We start from the raw sequence: 20,440 nt of genomic DNA, 5'->3' as shown, positions 1-20,440 counted from the left end.
ATTGGAGGTGCGAATATTCGGTAGGCCGGAGCCTCCCTTGCATCTTGGTAGAAAGAACTTATCCAATGCTATACGGGGACGTTTGCCTTTCCATAAGAAAGTCGATATTGCCCTGTTCAGCCTCGCTATGTCGTTGTGTTTGAGCAGGAGAGGTATGGTTTGGAGTGGGTAAAGGAGTTTTGGAAAGCTGACCATCTTGAAGAGGTGTGATCTGCCCAGAAGGGAAAGTGGTAATTCCTTCCACATGTCTAGTTCCCCGATAATTTTTGTAATTATAGGCGTATAATTTAACGTGTATAAGGATGAAGCAAGTTTCTCTATCTTTATACCTAAATAGGTAATATGTTTGGGAGCGATTTTGATTTGCGAATTTGGAGTCCATACCAGAAGGCGAGAGCGAAATAGTGGAAGCACCTCGCTTTTCGAAAAGTTAATGCAGAGTCCAGAGTAGAGGCGGAAGGAAGAAAAAATATGTTGGATATAGGGCAAGTCGAGGGAGGGACATGAGGTAAAAATTAAAATATCATCCGCAAACAACGCGAGTTTCAGCTCTTCTTGTCCACTATTGATGCCATGTAGATTTGACTTAAACAATAGGAAGCGCTGTTGTGGTGGTTTATGTAAGGATATATATTATTTATAAAGGGCGTGTCCCTTTCCCTTAGATGAAATATTACAGTGCCTCCAGCCGTTAAAATACGGCAAATATTTAGTAAACCACTAATTTGGACACTTTGATAATTTGATCACCACTTATTATTATACCTTGAATTCTTTTAGCCAATATGATTTCGTACCATACACACAAAATTTGCCTTATAATAGATAAATATAAAAATTTATTTATGTACAAAAATTATATATATATTAACACAAAACGCAAAAGACTGGTGATAAATGAATATTGGTACACACAATCAAAAATATATCCTACCAATGTAAGACACACTAATCAAGTTTCTAACTAATTACATCAATTACAATTTTTAAATGATATGATTATTTATTAAATTTATTAATAATTAATAATTTCGAATATCTCAAAGGTTATATTCTCGCACGCCGTGGCCATAGGATTGCAAGAAGTAAGCCCTTGATATGTGATACTCTGGTTATTAATATTCAATAAATTATGAAATATGAAAAATTTATAATATGGCAATAAACAATTTTTTTAACAGTAACACAGTATCTGACTACAGATATCTAACTACCCAATATTGTTGTAATACACTAAGGTAATTTTATGATTCTACACAACGGAGAAAGTAATTAATACAAAATCAAATAAATATCTCACCACACCCGGACGTCAGACTAGGCAACTCCCCCGTGGATTTAGCTGGCAGTGGAACGCCTTTAGACTGATATATAGGCAAGTGATAGATTCAATAGGGGAGAATGTAGGAAGTTATAAGTTTAGAGGTTTAAAGTTTTAGGAAGTTTGAAAAGATGGAAGAGTAGTTATTTCAGCAGAGATCTTCTTCAGATGTCAGGTCTTTCCATGAGGTCTTTATGAGGGATCCTCTTTTCTTAAAGCACATGGGCTTTTATATCCACTAGTCCATTGTTCTAAGATACCTTCCCACCAGGCTTCCTGATTGGCTAGTTGAGAAATGTGTGTACATAAGCTATTTCTCACCTGCCCGCCAGGTGGCGGTCATGTATCACAGAACAATGTGAGTATTTGAGATGACTCATACCTTGGGTGGAATCTTCAGGTAATTTCAGGAATAAAATATACGGCTCTATCCAGATATAGCAGTGATACCTATATTATTCTAAATAGGGACCATGGAATATAGGTGTATATTCAGTTATTCCTACTTGAAATATCATCCTGTTTGTTTCCTGATAAGACATGTAACTAATGCTAGTTTATAATACATCTTACTTCCCATCATCTCAATACTCAAGTTAGTGATATATAGTTCCCATTGCTGAGTATTTAGTGGTGTTTAAAGTCTCTGACATCTTATTTATAATCTGTTTTTAGTACATTTTTGTCATGATATACAGTGAACTTTTAAACTTAAATGTCCTGAATTTCACCCCTTTGTTTCAGAATCAACATTTTCTCGGTGTAGGGAAAAAACTCTCTGTTTGCCTGGCCCTTGTATTGGACTCATGGTAAACAACTGTTAATGCTTTCACCCTTGGTGAACAATAGTATATGGTAATAGTTTCAGAGGTCTGTTGGTTCACCACACTCTACAGGTTTTGGTTAAGCTTTCAATCAGTTGAGTTCCCGTCTCATTATTGTTGAAATGTTTACAAGTCAAAGTCCTATGTGTTTGACTTTCTGTAGGTGCATTCTTCTCAACCTCCATATACAAATAGTCCTTGTTGACAGTTCTAACAGTCCCATTGTCTTGGAAAAGTCTTACTTCCCCCATTCTCTCCAGTTCTTTAACTAGAATTCTTGGTGGTTCAACCAAGACAAAATTAACTCTTAACATCCGGTTATGCTGAGCTGTTTGCCATATAATACTATGTCTTGATAAAAGTCATATTCTTGAGACGTGATTCAAAAGCCCACAACAAAATCCCCCTTTGTTTTTGGGGTATAGGCACGCGTAGAGGGGTGTCTGTATCGAAAAACATGAGTGGGGCTTTTGGGTTAGAGTGATCGTTCGTCTTCTCTGGTGAAGGGAATGAAATTCAAAAAAAAATTTTCGATAATAAAATGGCAGCGGTCATGCTGGTTGTTCCTCAACTTGACTCGGCGTCTTTAGATGGACACTTCCGATGACGATCCTGGTCTTGTGATGAGGCCGGCCTGGCCTGGCACATCCACCTTGGGGTCCATGGGTCCTCCGCACGACAGGTCTCTTAGACGGTCTCCTAGGCGGGTCTTTTCCTCTGGACTGGCCCTTGGTGGCCTGGGACATCAGGTTATCGTCTCCGGATCGATCTCTGGCATCTGGTCTTTCCCACAGGACATTATAGCTTCCTTCTAGGGTCCGGTCATTGACACCTCCGATCGAAGGTCTGATCACAGTCTGGGCCTTCCTTTCTAAATTATTAAAATGAACAGTTTGAGTAATGGATATACATAAAATTATATTATTGGATCCTGTAAGGCAAAAGATGAATTATATGTTCAAAGGAAATTTAAGAATGATCTCAATATCTCCAGATAGGAATTGGTGGGTTCAGTCTTCCAACAACTGCAATTGAGACTTCGGATGGCAAGCACGTAATTGGTTGATGTGCACCCATCTATCACTGATTTCACCATACCGGGTAACCTGCAATTTATATGCGACCGGAGAGATTTTATCAATGATAGAGAACGGACCTTTCCAAGATGGAAGGAATTTCCGTTCCTTGATCTGGTCTCTTGCAAAGTTGTATAGATAGACCTTGTCAGCAATCTCATATTCCTTCTTGGAGGTTTTGAGATCATAGTATGTCTTAGCACTAGTTGCAGCTCTTTCCAAATTTCGCTGGGCAAAGGCAAAAGCATATTGCAGATGTTTACGTAAATCCTCTATGTACTGGTGTGTGGTGGTAGCATTGATCAAATTTTGATCTGTAGTGCGATACAATAAGTGCTGGGGCAGTACCATCCGTCTACCTGTCATCAGTTCAAAAGATGACATTTTTGTAACTGTATTCGGAGTAGCCCTCAACGCCATCAGGACCAGTGGCAGTTTGACATCCCAATCTTTGCCTGTTTCCTTAACAAATTTCTTAAGGACATTAACGATGGTCTGATTGTATCGTTCTACACCACCACTAGAGGCTGGCCGATAGGCGATATGCAATTTCCTTTTAACCCCCAAAATTTTCCACAATTTGGCCATCACTTCGCTAGTGAAGTGCGATCCTCTATCAGACTCTATCCTCTGAGGTAAACCAAAACGAGAAAATACATGATTTATTAGCAATGCAGCACATGTCTCGGAGCTGTTATTTGGTGCTGGTATACATTCGACATACTTGGTGAATAAACATGTAACTGTTAACATATACCAATTTCCTCGTGAAGATTTTGTTACGGGCCCAATAAAATCCATTTGAAGGTCTGACCAAGGCATACATATCCCCCTCTTCTGGAGAGGTGCTCTGTGAGTTGGCTTGGTAGGTTGAAATTGGGGACATATTAGGCAACCTTGGCAGTATTCCTTCACATCACGTAACATATGAGGCCAGTAGGCATAATCCCGCAGGATCTCATACGTGATCTTCTCTCCACGATGACCGGAAGTGGGAGCATCATGGGCATGCTGTAGCATCAAACCTCTAAATTTAAGTGGGACGACCCATTGTTGTACGCCACCCTTTGAGGTTCGTATCAACAATCCCTGGTATAAAGAGAATTGGGATTTGGATTTCATTAAGATACGTAAATCCTCCTTCCCACTACATACTTCCTTATTTATGGGATTTTGGTTGGGATCTTCTATATGACTATAAAACAAGCCAATTATTGGGTCTTCTTTTTGGGCAGTAATTAAATCCTCACTAGGAGAATCATGACTCCACTGTAATGCATTCGGATCACCAGCTGTTCTGGCCTGTTGCCTGGTGACAGCTTCAACCTGTACGGTACCTAAAAATTGGTCAATGTCTAACAGTTCACCGGTGATTGCCCCTTCCTTGGCTAGAGAATCGGCCAGATCGTTCCCTTCCTTCTCGGCACCTAGAACCTTGGAGTGGCCTTTGGTCTTCTTGAAGTGCAGGGTGAGATCATTGGACCTCACCAGTTCATCGATGTGACAAAAGAGCTTACCATGTTTCACGGGTTTGTGATTACTCTTGTTCATGTTGTTTCGCTTCCACCTAGGGAAATACTCCACAAAACTATTCCTGACATAATTGGAATCGGTTATGATGGCACACTCTCTGATGTTGAACTCTATAGCTATCTCAACTGCTCTAAGAATTGCAGTAAGTTCAGCAACCTGACTGCTTTTTGGTCCAAGTTTGTATCCCACAGAAATTGGGGTGACACCTTGGGTCCAAACGATTCCAATACCTGCCACTAGTTGGAGCTGTTCCCCATCCTTGTGATGAAAAGCACAACCATCCACATATACACACGGCAGCTGTTTACAGTATTCTTCATCGTAAACCTTGTAGGGAGAGAACAGTTGTTCTTCCAGAAAGTCAGTGTCCGGGCCCTCCATAGCAGGCGTAGTTGCGGAACAATCATGGAGCTCGGCTAGGCCCTGGGCTACTGGACTTTCCTTGTTCTGTTTGTACCGAATTTCAAGAGGCCACCCTTGCAAAGACAAAGTCCAAGCAGTGATGCGGCTATTAGACACATTTCCTCCCTTGATACGTTCACTCTTTAAATACTGTAAAGGCTGGTGTGCCGTTTCAACAATGATTCTCTCTCCCTGAATGTAACTGCGAAAATTCTGTAATGCCCACACGGTGGACAATAGAGCTTTTTCACAGTCACTGAACTTTACTTCAACCGGGGACAAAGTTTTACTGGCATAGGCAATCACCTTACTGACATCATCACGTTTCTGGTAAAGAACAGAACTCATACTTACCTGCGTAAACCCTGTCTCTAGATAGAAATTTTTACCCCCTTCGGGATATCCGAGACACGGAGCTTGTGTGAGACGTTCCTTTAATTCCTTCATGGCGTCCTCCTGTTTCTTACCCCACGACCATTCGACATCCTTCTTCAGTAGGTGAAGCAGTGGCTTGCTTATCTCGGCGTAATTATCAATAAACTTACGCGAGTAGTTTACCATACCTAGGAATGATCTCAATTCTTTAAGGTTAGTAGGGACTTTACAATTCAGAACCGCCTCAACTTTCTTCTTTTGTGGGTTCAAACCTTCAGCAGTAACTTCATGGCCTAGGAAGTTTACCTTCGTGCGACACCACTGGGCTTTTTGTAAGGACAGTTTTACTCCTGCTGCTTTTAATTGGCCCAGGACATGCCGAAGTTCTGTAATGTGTTTGGCCATATCAGTACTTTTGATCAGGATATCGTCCACATATGCCAACGTCCCCCTTTCGAAGGCGTCTGGCATGGCCTTGTGCATGAACACAGCAAATTCATGTCCGGAATTTATGAATCCGAAAGGCATTCTCACCCAACAATATTGTCGATTCCCAAAACTGAAAGCCAGTTTGTATTGGTCTTCCTCACTCACCTTTATGGTCCAATACCCCTGTGCACAATCCAAAGCTGTAAAAACCTGGGATCCTTGGAGCTGGGCGAGACATTGGTCTATGTATGGGACAGGCCATCCTGACATGTACACACGTTTGTTTAGCTGACGGAGGTCAGCGCACAAACGCCATTGTCCATTGGGTTTTAAAATACCCAGGATCGGGTGGTTGTAGGAGCTGTGGATGGGCCTAATTATACCCCTTTCATGTAACTTCCTGATAATCTCAGCTAGAGATTCATAGGAAGCTAATGGTAACCTATACTGTCTTACGAATACTGGTGGGGCATCTGGATCTGTTTGGATCCTAGCGATGTGTAGGTCAGTAGTCCCACAATCGTAAGAATCCTTGGCAAAGATCTCTTGGAATTCAAGGAGAAGCTCTCGGAGCAATTGTCGGTCGAGATCACTGGCACACGCGTCGGCGAGGGCCACCATCTCTTCCACTAACTCCTTGAATCCAGGAAAGCTTTCCGGCTGACCTATCTCATATGCCTCTTCAAGTTTTGTGGTGAGGTCATTGGGTATGTGATGTGTGTGTGTGTTCTCCTGCCATCCAGGTTCTTTGGGGTACTCTTGTTCTTTGATTGGGTGATCAAAGACAATTGATGTCTCTTCGATTCGACAGGTGCCATCTTTAGAATCGAATGGATAAATGGACTCTATGGTGAAAATACCCTCTGGTAGTGAATGGAATGTTTGTTCAATTAATTGTTCCTCCGACAAATATTCATCGGGGATGAGTCCAATCACCTGGTTAGTGACCCCAAAGGTATAATATTCAGTCTCTACCGCTAGACCAATAAGGGTCTCTTTGGGTAAGACGATGTCCTGATTGGACAGATTATGTACGTAAATGTACATCGGGGATTGATGTGTGTTGACTAGGGGCGTGTGTGTAATGTTCAGTCCCTCCCCCTGCATTTTATGGGAGAGGCATACTAATGCATCTGACCCCTTCAGTCTATGTCCCTTTTTAACTTGGATGGGGAGTATGAAATTATTTATGCCCTTAGGAATTGTAATCTTTTGGGCTACCTGGACCTCAACAGCATAAGGCATCTGTTGCTGGGATTTTAAAGCTAAGTCCAGATTTTGGTATTTTTCGGGGTCCCCCTTTAGTCGACTCCATAAACAGTCATTAATTAGGTCGACTTGCATTGCAAAGCGATGTAATATATCGTTGCCAAAATAAATTTTAGTTTGGGGATTATCCAAGACTAGGAACACATGGGTGGCTGTTTTGTTTCCTACAGTGACGTTTAAGAGACACCTAGCCATTGAATTGTGATCATCAGAGTCATCAAGGGAGTCTGAAATCCAATGACGCTGAGGTGTGGAGAAACGGATCATTTCCATTTCGGTCAGGTGTTTTATCAACCCATGGCTTACAAAGCTGTGTTCCTGTCTCAAATCTAGTTTGGCATATTTTGACCTATTAAGACCATTTATCCGGATGGGGATAAACAAGTCGCTGTTAACCCTTTCAATACCTGTCAAGAATTGGGTGTGATCTCCCCCTTTTCTTGGTTTATCCTCCTGATGAAAAGATATCGTAAGGATGTCATCTTGGAGGGAAATATCTTTTATTTTATCTTGGGGAATTCTAAAAATGTGTTCCTCATCTCTTCTGATAGGGTTATGGTCATCAGGTTTGATAACCGTTACATCAGGAAGTTGGCTGTTCCTGAAATGGATTTCTAATGATCCAGGCCTTTCTTCCACCAGGTGGCAGTGTTGTCGGGAATGGGGAGTTTTAAGTTTCCCATATTTAATCGGGGTATTTACCTGTGACCACAGTACTTGGTTCACACAGTCAACTATGGTGTTCAGCCTTTTTAGGAAGTCCATCCCAATTATCATGTGGTGCTGGGAGAAGCTAGCAATGATGATGGGGTGTCTCAGTTCCTTATTACCCAGTTTCAATTTAAGCCAGGCGGTACCCATGACTTGTAACGGGTCTCCACCTACACCAATCAATGAGCTGTCAAAACTTTTAAGTCTCGGCTTGGTGGGCATGACATTAGCCACTTTGTCAAAATGTTCCTGTGACATGATGGTTGCTTGGGATCCAGTGTCTATTAAGCCGACAATCGAAAGATCACTGGCATCCTGCACCTGTACCGTGGCATAATATCTCCCATCAGATTCAGTCAGCTCACACATGAAATTGGTGTGGTTGAAGATCTGTGGGCCCTTCAATAACATGCGACTAGCTCTTATCTCACCGCATGTAGTGGACACATTACCCTTATCCTCCCTGGTGGGATTCTTGGACTGTCTCAAGACAGAAGCACAACTAGAAGTTGGTGCTCCGTCTGGCTTGTCAATCCCGACGACTTCCGATGTCGCGACTATATTAGGGGCAATAGATGGACACTGAAAAGCAGGAGAATCATTAATAACCAACAAATGGTCCCCCTTTGCCTGAGAACTAACTTCTCCATTAGTAGGCGTGTCAGGGACGGGGCACACATCTCCTGTCATTTGACTCAGTGTCCTCCCCTGTTGGTTTAAGGCTCGGTTGCCTGTTAATTCTGTGACCCTTGGTGGGTCACAGGAGCTGCTCCTAAAAAAGGATTGGATGGAAATTGAGTGACAAGCCTGTCCATTTGTTCAGCCATTTTGCTGACCTGTGCCTCTATTTGTCCAATACGCTCAGAGGAGTCATTCTGTTGATTCTCCCTTTTCCTATACTTGCGCTTGTATTTTGGACGAGACTGGTAATGAGACTCAGAGTCAGAACTACTGCTCTGATCCCGACGCCATTGTTCTCTCTGAGGTTTTGGGGTCTCCCTGTTATTAAAGGGAGCCTGGGGTACTGTATCCCCCCTTTGAGCCTGAGGGTGTTCTTGGCGTGGAGGAAATCTTTGGAAATCGGAGTTTTTATTAAAATTGGGATTCTTATTGTGATTATGGAGCCTGTTGAAATTGGGGTTCCCATAAAAATTCCCATGTTGGTTTTGGCGAGGATAATAGAACCTCTGAGGATACCATTGACTCCTTTGGTTCTCATCACTGTACTGACCCTTACCATACTTTTTATTCTTCTCACTTCCACTACCGTAGTTCCCTGGCTTTTGTCGATCCTTTCTTACCCACTGGTTTTGGGGTGCAAAGTTATGGACCTCCTTCACTTGCTGGGTTTGAGGTACAAATCTAGGGGAACCATTGGTTTTACCCCCACGGACTACTTCCGCATATGATTTCTTCTCTGCCTGCAAATTTGGATTTGGAGGGGAAACGGTAGTGGCTGCTACTATCTTGGGGCTATTTTTAGGTTCTCTTTTTATCCCGCCCTCACTGGACTGTTGGATCGAGAATAAATAGTCGCTCTCTCTCACCAACCAATCAAGAGAGCATCCCTTTCTGTAATCCTTTGCAAGTCCCAATTTTATGTAAGCAGGTAATGCTTCATAGAATAGTGTCTTGAATTCTGGCTGGTTAGGATTGGGATCCTTTTCAGCCAGGAAATAGGCATTTCTGAGGACAGCCAGAAATTCTGCAGGGCTTTGGTGAGGACCACACTTTAAATTGTAGGCCGCAGCCTTGGCAGAGGTTACAGTTTTATAAGGCCCAAATTCCATGTGGCACTTATGTTTAACCTCTCTCCAGGACTGATTGGAATAGGCCCTCAAGGTCTCAAAGAATTGCCGGTATTTCTCTTCAAACACCCATGGCAACAATTCTATTTTGGTGTGGTCATCTCTAATGCCCAGAATCTCTAACGTCTGTTCATATGTTCTCATGTGTTCGGTGATCTCAAGGGACCCTTTCTTAGAAAACATAGGAACAGTGTCCTTCAGGAACTTAATAACCTTTGGGGTGTCATATCTCCTGAATGACCCCTGGGATTTCCCTTCCTGCCTATATGAAACCTCATATTTTTCTTCAGAGCGCTCTGGAGTGTATCTTGAAAGCTTAGGAGGTGACCTATATTCTGACCCTGACTCACTATCAGATACTTCGCTGTGATGCGGGTTTCTCCGCTCATCAGCCTCTGGCTTGACTGGGTTGGTCCGTCTTTGGACCCCAGAATTTATTTGGGCCGTCAACCTTATAATCTGCTCCTCCAGAGTTTTCTGCTCAGATTTTATCAAAGTAAGTTCTGACTGGTCATGCTTATCCCCTGGGTGAACTTTAATTTTGACAGGAGATAACCTCTCTGATCTGAAGTACTCCACCTCATCTTTTAAGTCCTGATACTTCTTTTGAAGTTGTTTTAATTCCTGAAAGTTTCTTTCATATAGGTCCTGAGCACTTCGAAAGTCTCCGACCAATCTATCATAATGTTTCTCGGATTCGTCTAAACGAACACCGGCATGACCAAGCTTCCCTTTCAAAGACTCAATGTCCTGATTTTTGCTTTCTAACAAGAGGCGGGCCTCTGACAACTCTTCCCTTAGAGTCATGGTCTGCTGGGCAGCTCCAGCGGTCATGAACCATAACATGGGCCAAGCTTCTAGGAGAAGTCTGTCACGGCTTCTATCACTTTCTGCTCCAGCAAATGCTATTAAAAACCCAACAACCTGGCCCTTTTGGTTGAACAGGTCCTCAAAAGTGCTAATAGCCTGCTTTTTCTCTTCATCCACAAATTCCTTATTGCTATCCCCCAAACTTAATCTCTTGCGGAGATAATCTATTACTTCATTTTCAACATACTTCTGCCAAGCACCGGCAGCTTTCCGAGCTGGCTTCATAGCTTCTTGCTCAATGCCTTGAGCCGCCATATTTTCCTCGTTATGCTTGGAAGAGGTGGATCCGTGATTACTGGATGCCATTTTGATACAAAATATATGTTTGATAAAGTGTACAAATATACAATCACCAGTGCGTTTTGTGTTATGGTACGATTTCTATGGATCTCAGCAGTGCCTCCAAATTTATGTTGTGGTGGTTTATGTAAGGATATATATTATTTATAAAGGGCGTGTCCCTTTCCCTTAGATGAAATATTACAGTGCCTCCAGCCGTTAAAATACGGCAAATATTTAGTAAACCACTAATTTGGACACTTTGATAATTTGATCACCACTTATTATTATACCTTGAATTCTTTTAGCCAATATGATTTCGTACCATACACACAAAATTTGCCTTATAATAGATAAATATAAAAATTTATTTATGTACAAAAATTATATATATATTAACACAAAACGCAAAAGACTGGTGATAAATGAATATTGGTACACACAATCAAAAATATATCCTACCAATGTAAGACACACTAATCAAGTTTCTAACTAATTACATCAATTACAATTTTTAAATGATATGATTATTTATTAAATTTATTAATAATTAATAATTTCGAATATCTCAAAGGTTATATTCTCGCACGCCGTGGCCATAGGATTGCAAGAAGTAAGCCCTTGATATGTGATACTCTGGTTATTAATATTCAATAAATTATGAAATATGAAAAATTTATAATATGGCAATAAACAATTTTTTTAACAGTAACACAGTATCTGACTACAGATATCTAACTACCCAATATTGTTGTAATACACTAAGGTAATTTTATGATTCTACACAACGGAGAAAGTAATTAATACAAAATCAAATAAATATCTCACCACACCCGGACGTCAGACTAGGCAACTCTCCCGTGGATTTAGCTGGCAGTGGAACGCCTTTAGACTGATATATAGGCAAGTGATAGATTCAATAGGGGAGAATGTAGGAAGTTATAAGTTTAGAGGTTTAAAGTTTTAGGAAGTTTGAAAAGATGGAAGAGTAGTTATTTCAGCAGAGATCTTCTTCAGATGTCAGGTCTTTCCATGAGGTCTTTATGAGGGATCCTCTTTTCTTAAAGCACATGGGCTTTTATATCCACTAGTCCATTGTTCTAAGATACCTTCCCACCAGGCTTCCTGATTGGCTAGTTGAGAAATGTGTGTACATAAGCTATTTCTCACCTGCCCGCCAGGTGGCGGTCATGTATCACAGAACAATGTGAGTATTTGAGATGACTCATACCTTGGGTGGAATCTTCAGGTAATTTCAGGAATAAAATATACGGCTCTATCCAGATATAACAGTGATACCTATATTATTCTAAATAGGGACCATGGAATATAGGTGTATATTCAGTTATTCCTACTTGAAATATCATCCTGTTTGTTTCCTGATAAGACATGTAACTAATGCTAGTTTATAATACATCTTACTTCCCATCATCTCAATACTCAAGTTAGTGATATATAGTTCCCATTGCTGAGTATTTAGTGGTGTTTAAAGTCTCTGACATCTTATTTATAATCTGTTTTTAGTACATTTTTGTCATGATATACAGTGAACTTTTAAACTTAAATGTCCTGAATTTCACCCCTTTGTTTCAGAATCAACATTTTCTCGGTGTAGGGAAAAAACTCTCTGTTTGCCTGGCCCTTGTATTGGACTCATGGTAAACAACTGTTAATGCTTTCACCCTTGGTGAACAATAGTATATGGTAATAGTTTCAGAGGTCTGTTGGTTCACCACACTCTACAGGTTTTGGTTAAGCTTTCAATCAGTTGAGTTCCCGTCTCATTATTGTTGAAATGTTTACAAGTCAAAGTCCTATGTGTTTGACTTTCTGTAGGTGCATTCTTCTCAACCTCCATATACAAATAGTCCTTGTTGACAGTTCTAACAGTCCCATTGTCTTGGAAAAGTCTTACTTCCCCCATTCTCTCCAGTTCTTTAACTAGAATTCTTGGTGGTTCAACCAAGACAAAATTAACTCTTAACATCCGGTTATGCTGAGCTGTTTGCCATATAATACTATGTCTTGATAAAAGTCATATTCTTGAGACGTGATTCAAAAGCCCACAACAGCGCGCTAACGGTTCTAGGGCTAGATTGAAAAGTAGCGGGGGCAAAGGGCATCCCTGTCTAGTGCCTTTGTGAAGACGAATAGGGTTAGATATGTGTCCTGCAGCTACAACTCGGGCTGTTGGAGACGAGTACATGGTGTAAATCAAATGCATAAACGGGCCTTCAAATCCAAACTTTCCGAGCGCCAAGAAAAGCCATTCAATACTAACATTATCAAAGGCCTTTTCAGCGTCTAATGAAATTATTGCCGCGTCTAGGAGTGTGTCATTCGTGGCTTGAGTCAAAGCGGATATCACCTTCCGAATATTGGAAGCTGCTGAGCACCCTTGTATAAATCCCGCTTGAGAAGGGTGTATAAGAGTAGGTAAAATAGTTGCTAGGCGGTATGCTATGATTTTCGATAAAAGTTTTGCATCGAGGTTCAGCAGCGATATAGGACGATACGAGCCAGGTTCTAATGGGTCTTTTTCTTTTTTGGCTATCAATTTGATGTAGGCTTGGGATCCTGAGGGAATGTACTCTCCTCCTGCCTGAATGGTCTGGAACACCGATTGTAGTGTGGGAGAAAGGGATTCAGCCATTAACTTGTAAAATTCGGCTGTATAACCATCAGGGCCCGGGGCTTTACCATTTGCAAGTGATTTAATAGCTAAAGACACATCCGATAAAGTAATGGGAGCATTTAAAGCTTGAAGTGAGGTGGGGGTCTAACTGAGGCAATGTGACCTGGTCCAAGAAAGAGGTAGCTTTAGATATGTCTATAGGGTCCGGGCCATAAAGAGTTTGATAAAAGTGTTCCAAAACGTGTATAATATCTAGAGGGTCCGTTTTCAGCATCCCCTGTGCATCTCTCAGGGACGTAAAAAGAGTAGGTGTGAACGGCTTTTTGCACAGCCTTGCTAACAATTTGCCTGGCTTATTGCCAAATTTATGAAATTGCAGGTCATTGTAGGATTTGTGTATGGCCTCTTGTGCAGCAGCCAATATGTCAAATTGATGCTTGGCCTCTGACCATGCAGTCCTATGTTCTTGGGAATTTAGATTTGCTAGGTCTTGTTGTGCTTGTCTTAAACGAAGACTTGCTGCTGAATAATTGCGAAGAAGGTTCTTCTTGTATGTGGAAGTGAACGCTATGATTCTACCACGTAAGACCGCTTTGCCTGTCTCCCAAAAAAGGTTGGGATCCGTTTGGTGTTCTGCATTTGTTTCACAAAACTCGCTCCATGCATTTTTCAGTATTTGAAGCAAGTCCTGATTGTGTGCTAGAAAAGAGGGGAAATGCCAGGTACGTGGGTGGTGATTATTTTGCGCGTGTCGTATGCAAATAGATTTCGGGGAGTGGTCGGAGATCGCTATATGATGTATCTCAGAATCTGAGATGTTGTGTAAAAGCGCACGATTGTCAAAAAAATAATCAATTCTGGACACAGTATGATGTACGGGAGAGAAGAACGTGAATTCCTTACCGTCTGGGTGCATTAGTTGCCACACATCTGTGAGCTGCAGGGACTCTGTGAAGTTGTGTAATAATGTAGGTGCTAACGAAGAGGTGTGGTTAGTTGGGCAATTTGGTATGAAAGGTTTTTGTTTATCTTCCCGTATGTACATACATTGATTGAAATCGCCTCCTACTAGTACAGGGAGGTGTAAAAAATTAGACAGTTTTGAGGACATATCCTGAAAATAAGGTTTGGGTGAGGAGTTTGGTGCGTATATATTGGCCAATACGAAAGGGGAGGAGTCTAGTATGACATGTGCTGCAACGTACCGCCCCTCCTCATCTGTGTCAAACGTAACGATGTCAGGTGTAAGACGTTTATGAAAAAGGATGATTACCCCTGCTTTACCAGAGGGAGATGGTGACCCCAGTACCTGTCCCACCCATAATTTTTTCATACGTATAAGGTCTGATTGGGTTAGGTGTGTTTCTTGAAGGAGCGCAATATCTGTTTTCATGCGTTTTAAATGTCTAAGAATGGCCATGCGTTTATGTGGCTATCTCAGGCCCTTAACATTCCATGAGATCACCCAAAGCATAAGGAATTAGGTGTAAAGATGGTCAGAAAAGTATCAAAATCGTCCTTAACTAGCCGCAGTTCCACAAAATCAGTCTCATGGTCTGCGCCCCCTCGACTCTGCGTGAGAGGAAGAGGTGTTGTGGGGTCTCCGAGTAAGAGTAAAGGAAAGAGAAAGAGGGGAAAGGAGAAGGGGATGAGAACATACAATAGTCCGACCAACCCAACATGGGACGTTCGGAAAAACAAAAAGAACAATAAACTGCATAGTGATCCTGGACTTCACATTATTCCGCATGTGATCTCCTTTCTTTAACCTGCGTTACCGGAAATGACAGGTTGTAGATCCCGCACCGAGGAGGTGTGTAAACAGATAGGAGGAAAGTAAAGCCCCCTATGGCAGCATAGGCCATTAGTGAAAGAGAGAAGGGATCAAATCACCCCATCATCTATGGCAGCGCAGCAGCCAAAGATATAATAAAACTATGTATACAGAGGGTAAACAAGCTATTGTGATCATGAGAGAGAACCGCTAACTCCAAAGAGGGCAAAATTAAACAACGTAATTAACCAATAATAATGTAGGTAAACTAGGCTTTATCGATAGGCAAGAAAGAACAGTTTATAGATTGGCCAGTGACGTGTAACTCAATCGTCAAGGTGGTCTTTGTTTAGTCCGGGTGTCGGCAACCCGCGGCTCCAGAGCCGCATGCGGCTCTTTTTCATCTTTGCTGCGGCTCCGGAGCACACTGCCCACCAGGTGGTCGGCAAGCCGCAGATCGCGAGCCACATGCGGCTCTTCTGTGTGCCGGGCGCCCGCTCCCCTCCCTCCTCAAAAATCCCGCCCGCGGAGCGTGGAACATTGGCTGTCAGGATGTAGGTGGGGCAGAGTGACGAACTCCTCTCTCAGTCCGCCCTGAAGACCAGAACGGCGCGGGAACACAGCGAGAGGAACGCGCGGAGCAAAGGTAAGTGAATTGAGACAATATGGGGGATGAATTACTATGTGGGGGATGAATTACTGTGTGGGGGATGAATTACTATGTGGGGGATGAATTACTATGTGGGGGATGAATTACTATGGGGGAAGAATTACTATATGGGGGATGAATTACTATGGGGGATGAATTACTATGGGGGATGAATTACTATGTGGGGGATGAATTACTATGGGGGAAGAATTACTATATGGGGGATGAATTACTATGGGGGAAGAATTACTATATGGGGGATGAATTACTATGGGGGAAGAATTACTATATGGGGGATGAATTACTATATGGGGGATGAATTACTATGGGGGATGAATTACTATATGGGGGATGTATTACTATATGGGGGATGTATTACTATGGGGGATGAATTACTATATGGGGGAAGAATTACTATATGGGGGATGAATTACTATATGGGGGATGAATTACTATGGGGGATGAATTACTATGTGGGGGATGAATTACTATGGGGGATGAATTACTATATGGGGGATGAATTACTATGGGGGATGAATTACTATATGGGGGATGAATTACTATGGGGGAAGAATTACTATATGGGGGATGAATTACTATATGGGGGATGAATTACTATGGGGGAAGAATTACTATATGGGGGATGAATTACTATATGGGGGATGAATTACTATGGGGGATGAATTACTATGTGGGGGATGAATTACTATGGGGGATGAATTACTATATGGGGGATGAATTACTATATGGGGGATGAATTACTATGGGGGATGAATTACTATATGGGGGATGAATTACTATATGGGGGATGAATTACTATGGGGGATGAATTACTATATGGGGGATGAATTACTATATGGGGGATGAATTACTATATGGGGGATGAATTACTATGGGGGATGAATTACTATGGGGGATGAATTACTATATGGGGGATGAATTACTATGGGGGATGAATTACTATGGGGGATGAATTACTATACGGCGTAGCTACTCAACGTGGTTCAGCTCCGCCTCGCCATGAGTACAGTGCCTGGTGACGTCAGGCCTCCTGTGTGCGAGGGGGAGGAGTGACAGAGTCGAAACCAGCGTGAGCTAGCGTTGAATGAGCGTGAAGAAGAACACAGCACTGCGCGGGAGTGAAGAACAAAAAAGGTAAGTTAATTTAACGTTTTCTATGAAAAGTAGTTCTGAGGGGGGTTAAAAAAATATTAATAGAAAAGTGACAATAATATAATAATATATTTATAATTTGGATTACATTGGGCCCTCATATTTACCGAAGGCTATGATTGTGATTATGACGATACACTGTGGCCCTGATTAACCCTTTGCTTACTGGGCCCTTAAACCCCCTTCATGACCAGAGCGCTTTTTGCGATTTGTCGCTGCGTCACTTTAACTAACAATTGCGTGATCGTGCGACGTTGTACCCAAACAAAATTGGCGTCCTTTTTTTCAAACAAATAGAGCTTTTTTTGGTGGTATTTGATCACCTCTGCGGTTTTTATTTTTTGCGCTATAAACCAAAAAAGAGCGACAATTTAGAAAAAAATAACATTTTTAAATAATTGTTTGCTATAATACATATCCAAAAAAATATTTAAAAAAATGTATTCATCAGTTTGGCCGATATGTATTTTTTTACTTGTTTTTGTTAAAAAAAAATCGCAAGCGTACATTGATTTGTTTGCGCACACATTGCCTCATCTGCTGATTTATGGCATTTTTATTCTTTTTTTTACCAGTAATGGCGGTGATCTGCGATTTTTAGCGGTACAGTGGTAGTGCGGCAGACATATCGAACAATTTTTACACAGGTTGCAGGGAAACGAGGGGAGGGGGTGGCTGGAACTTGAGGGGGGTGGGCATAGCAAATTTTGGCATGGGCCCTGTGATTTCTACTTACGTCGCTGTTTTCGACCCCGTGGTAGGTCAGCCATGGATAAAGGCAAGAAGAGAAAAATTTCTGAAGAAAACAGAGTGTTTAATGATACATGGACAGAATCATTTGCATTCTCTACTGACGAGATTGGTTTACCAGTATGCTTAATATGTGGTGAGAAATTAGCAAACCACAAAAAGTCCAATGTTGCAAGGCATTTCCAGAATAAACACACAGCCTTTGCTGAAAAATATCCAGATGGAGATGAGAGACGAAAAGCCGTTGAAGAACTTATGAGAAAGGTTAATATGAGCAAAAATAATTTCAAGAAGTGGGCGAAGTCTGCAAATTCCACAACATATGCTAGTTTTGTGGCCGCTCAGGAAATAGTCAAGCACGGGAAGCCCTTCACAGATGGAGAGTATATAAAAGAAACATTCATTAAGATTTCGGAACATCTATACATGGACTTCAAAAACAAGAATGAAATTGGACAGAAAATCAAAGACATGCCACTCTCTGCGAAGACTGTCAAAGACAGAACCCTAAAAATGGCAGAAAACATTAGCAAACAGCAAATTCAAGACATTAATTCAGCTGTGGCGTACTCCATCGCCTGTGATGAGTCCAAAGATAAAGGTGATATTGAACAAATAGCGCTGTTCTGTCGATATGTGAACTCTTTTGGGCCACAGGAAGAACTGATTGAGCTGATACCACTAAAAGACCAAACAAGAGGTGAGGATATCTGTAAGACTGTTCTGGACTTTTTAACTGCTAAAAAAATAAACACCAAACACCTGGTCTCAGTGGCTACTGATGGGGCACCGAGTATGAGAGGTGCACAGAAGGGCTTTGTGGCTCTACTGCAGAAGGCGCTTGGTAGAACGCTGCTGTCATTTCATTGCATCCTGCACCAAGAGGCATTATGTGCTCAAACATTTCCGCCAGAATGCACAAAAGTGATGGATGTGGTCATTCAAATTGTTAATAAGATAATGGCAAAGGGTTTAAACCACCGCCAGTTCCGTTTGTTATTGGATGAAGTGGAAAGCATATATTCTGACCTCCTGCTCCACAACAAGGTTCGGTGGCTGTCCAGAGGCGAGGTGCTAAAACGCTTTGTCACATGTTTAGAAGAAGTAAAAACCTTCCTGGCCAGCAAAGAGCTCACCTTTGCTGAGCTGGAACAGCCAGAGTGGCTGGAAAAATTACATTTTATGGTAGACATGACAGCACATCTAAACACGCTAAATACAACCCTTCAGGGGAAAGGAGGCACAGCTCTGCACATGCTGGAAGAGGTTTTGGCTTTTGAGCGCAAGTTGACAGTGTTTATCAAAGATTTACAGAGAGGTACACTGTCTCACTTTCCCTCTTTGAGAGAGTTCAAACAAAGTCATGATACAATCAATTTGGAATATTTCAAGTCTGCAATCACCACAATGCAAAGTTCGTTTGGGAAACGATTCTGTGAGTTCAGAGAGGAAAAAACCACATTATCCTTCCCTGTCATTCCCCTGGCGATCGATCCATCCCTATTGAATATGACTGCATTTGCAGGTGTAAGTCAACCTGATCTTGAGTTGGAATTGGCCGATATAGCCGACAAAGATATATGGGTGTCCAAGTTTAAATGCTTGACCGCTACTCTTGAGGATGTTGCCCGGCAGAAGGCCATTCTGGCACAGAATCATAAATGGAGTGATATTAAAAACCTTCCCAAACAGGACAAACTTGTATTCGAAACCTGGAATGCTATCCCCAACACTTATATAAACATGAAAAAGTATGCATTTGGAGTGATGTCGATCTTCGGCTCCACATATGTATGTGAGCAGGTCTTCTCCAACATGAACTATATTAAAAACAAACATCGATCACGCCTCACAGATGACAGCTTGCAAGCCTGTGTGAAAATGAAGGTGACGTCTTACAGCCCTGATATGCAGACACTGTGCACTGAGGTTCAGGAGAATAAATCCCATTAACCAGATAAATTAAATATTTTAATTAGCTATTAATGTGCAAAAATATATTTTACATTGTTAAGTGGAAAAGTTATTTTTTTCTTCAGATTGACAGCTAACTGCACGATCCTGTATATAGCATTAAGGTAAGAAACAATATATGCAGTGTTGGATTTGTTTTAAATGTTGCAATGGTTTTGCGGCTCCCAGTCTTTTTTTTCCCTTCGGAAACGGGTCCAAGTGGCTCTTTATGTCTTAAAGGTTGCAGACCCCTGGTTTAGTCGATGCATGATTAATGCGTTGGCGTTTCGGCAGGTCCTTTCTGAGACTGCGTTGGTCTCGCGGACCAAGATCTCGTGGCGGTTGTTGAGAACCAACGGTATCAGGAAAGTTGCTTTGCAGGTAAAGAAGGGCTTCCTCTGCGTGCGCAAATGATTTGGATTCAGGCGTATTGAAGCGAAGTGTAGCGGGATAGGCAAGGGTAAATTTTATCCCTTTCTGGAATAGTGTAGTACAAATGGATTGGAACGATTTGCATTTGCGAGAAACTTCTGGCGAATAATCAGCAAACAGTAAAAGCTTGTGCCCATCTAGTTGCTGAGAGCCCGAGTTACGAAACGAATTAAGAAT

General features: G+C 41.8%; 1 protein-coding gene across 1 annotated transcript; it reads left to right on the top strand.

Moving 5' to 3' along the window:
• The first annotated feature begins 17,896 nt into the window (after positions 1–17,896).
• Positions 17,897–19,831, top strand: LOC149444783 (general transcription factor II-I repeat domain-containing protein 2-like). The gene has a single exon (XM_089654536.1). It carries the CDS (start codon positions 17,897–17,899, stop codon positions 19,829–19,831), a length of 1,935 nt encoding a protein of 644 aa, XP_089510662.1.
• Positions 19,832–20,440: the final 609 nt, after the last annotated feature.

The sequence above is a fragment of the Staurois parvus genome, unplaced genomic scaffold (genome assembly GCF_062004578.1).
Source record: "Staurois parvus isolate SC_StPar_1 unplaced genomic scaffold, SC_StPar_1.0 ptg000773l, whole genome shotgun sequence".
In the NCBI taxonomy this organism is placed as follows: Eukaryota; Metazoa; Chordata; class Amphibia; order Anura; family Ranidae; genus Staurois; species Staurois parvus.
The sequence above is the reverse complement of the archived record's forward strand: the minus strand, read 5'-3'. Positions and strand labels throughout refer to the sequence as shown.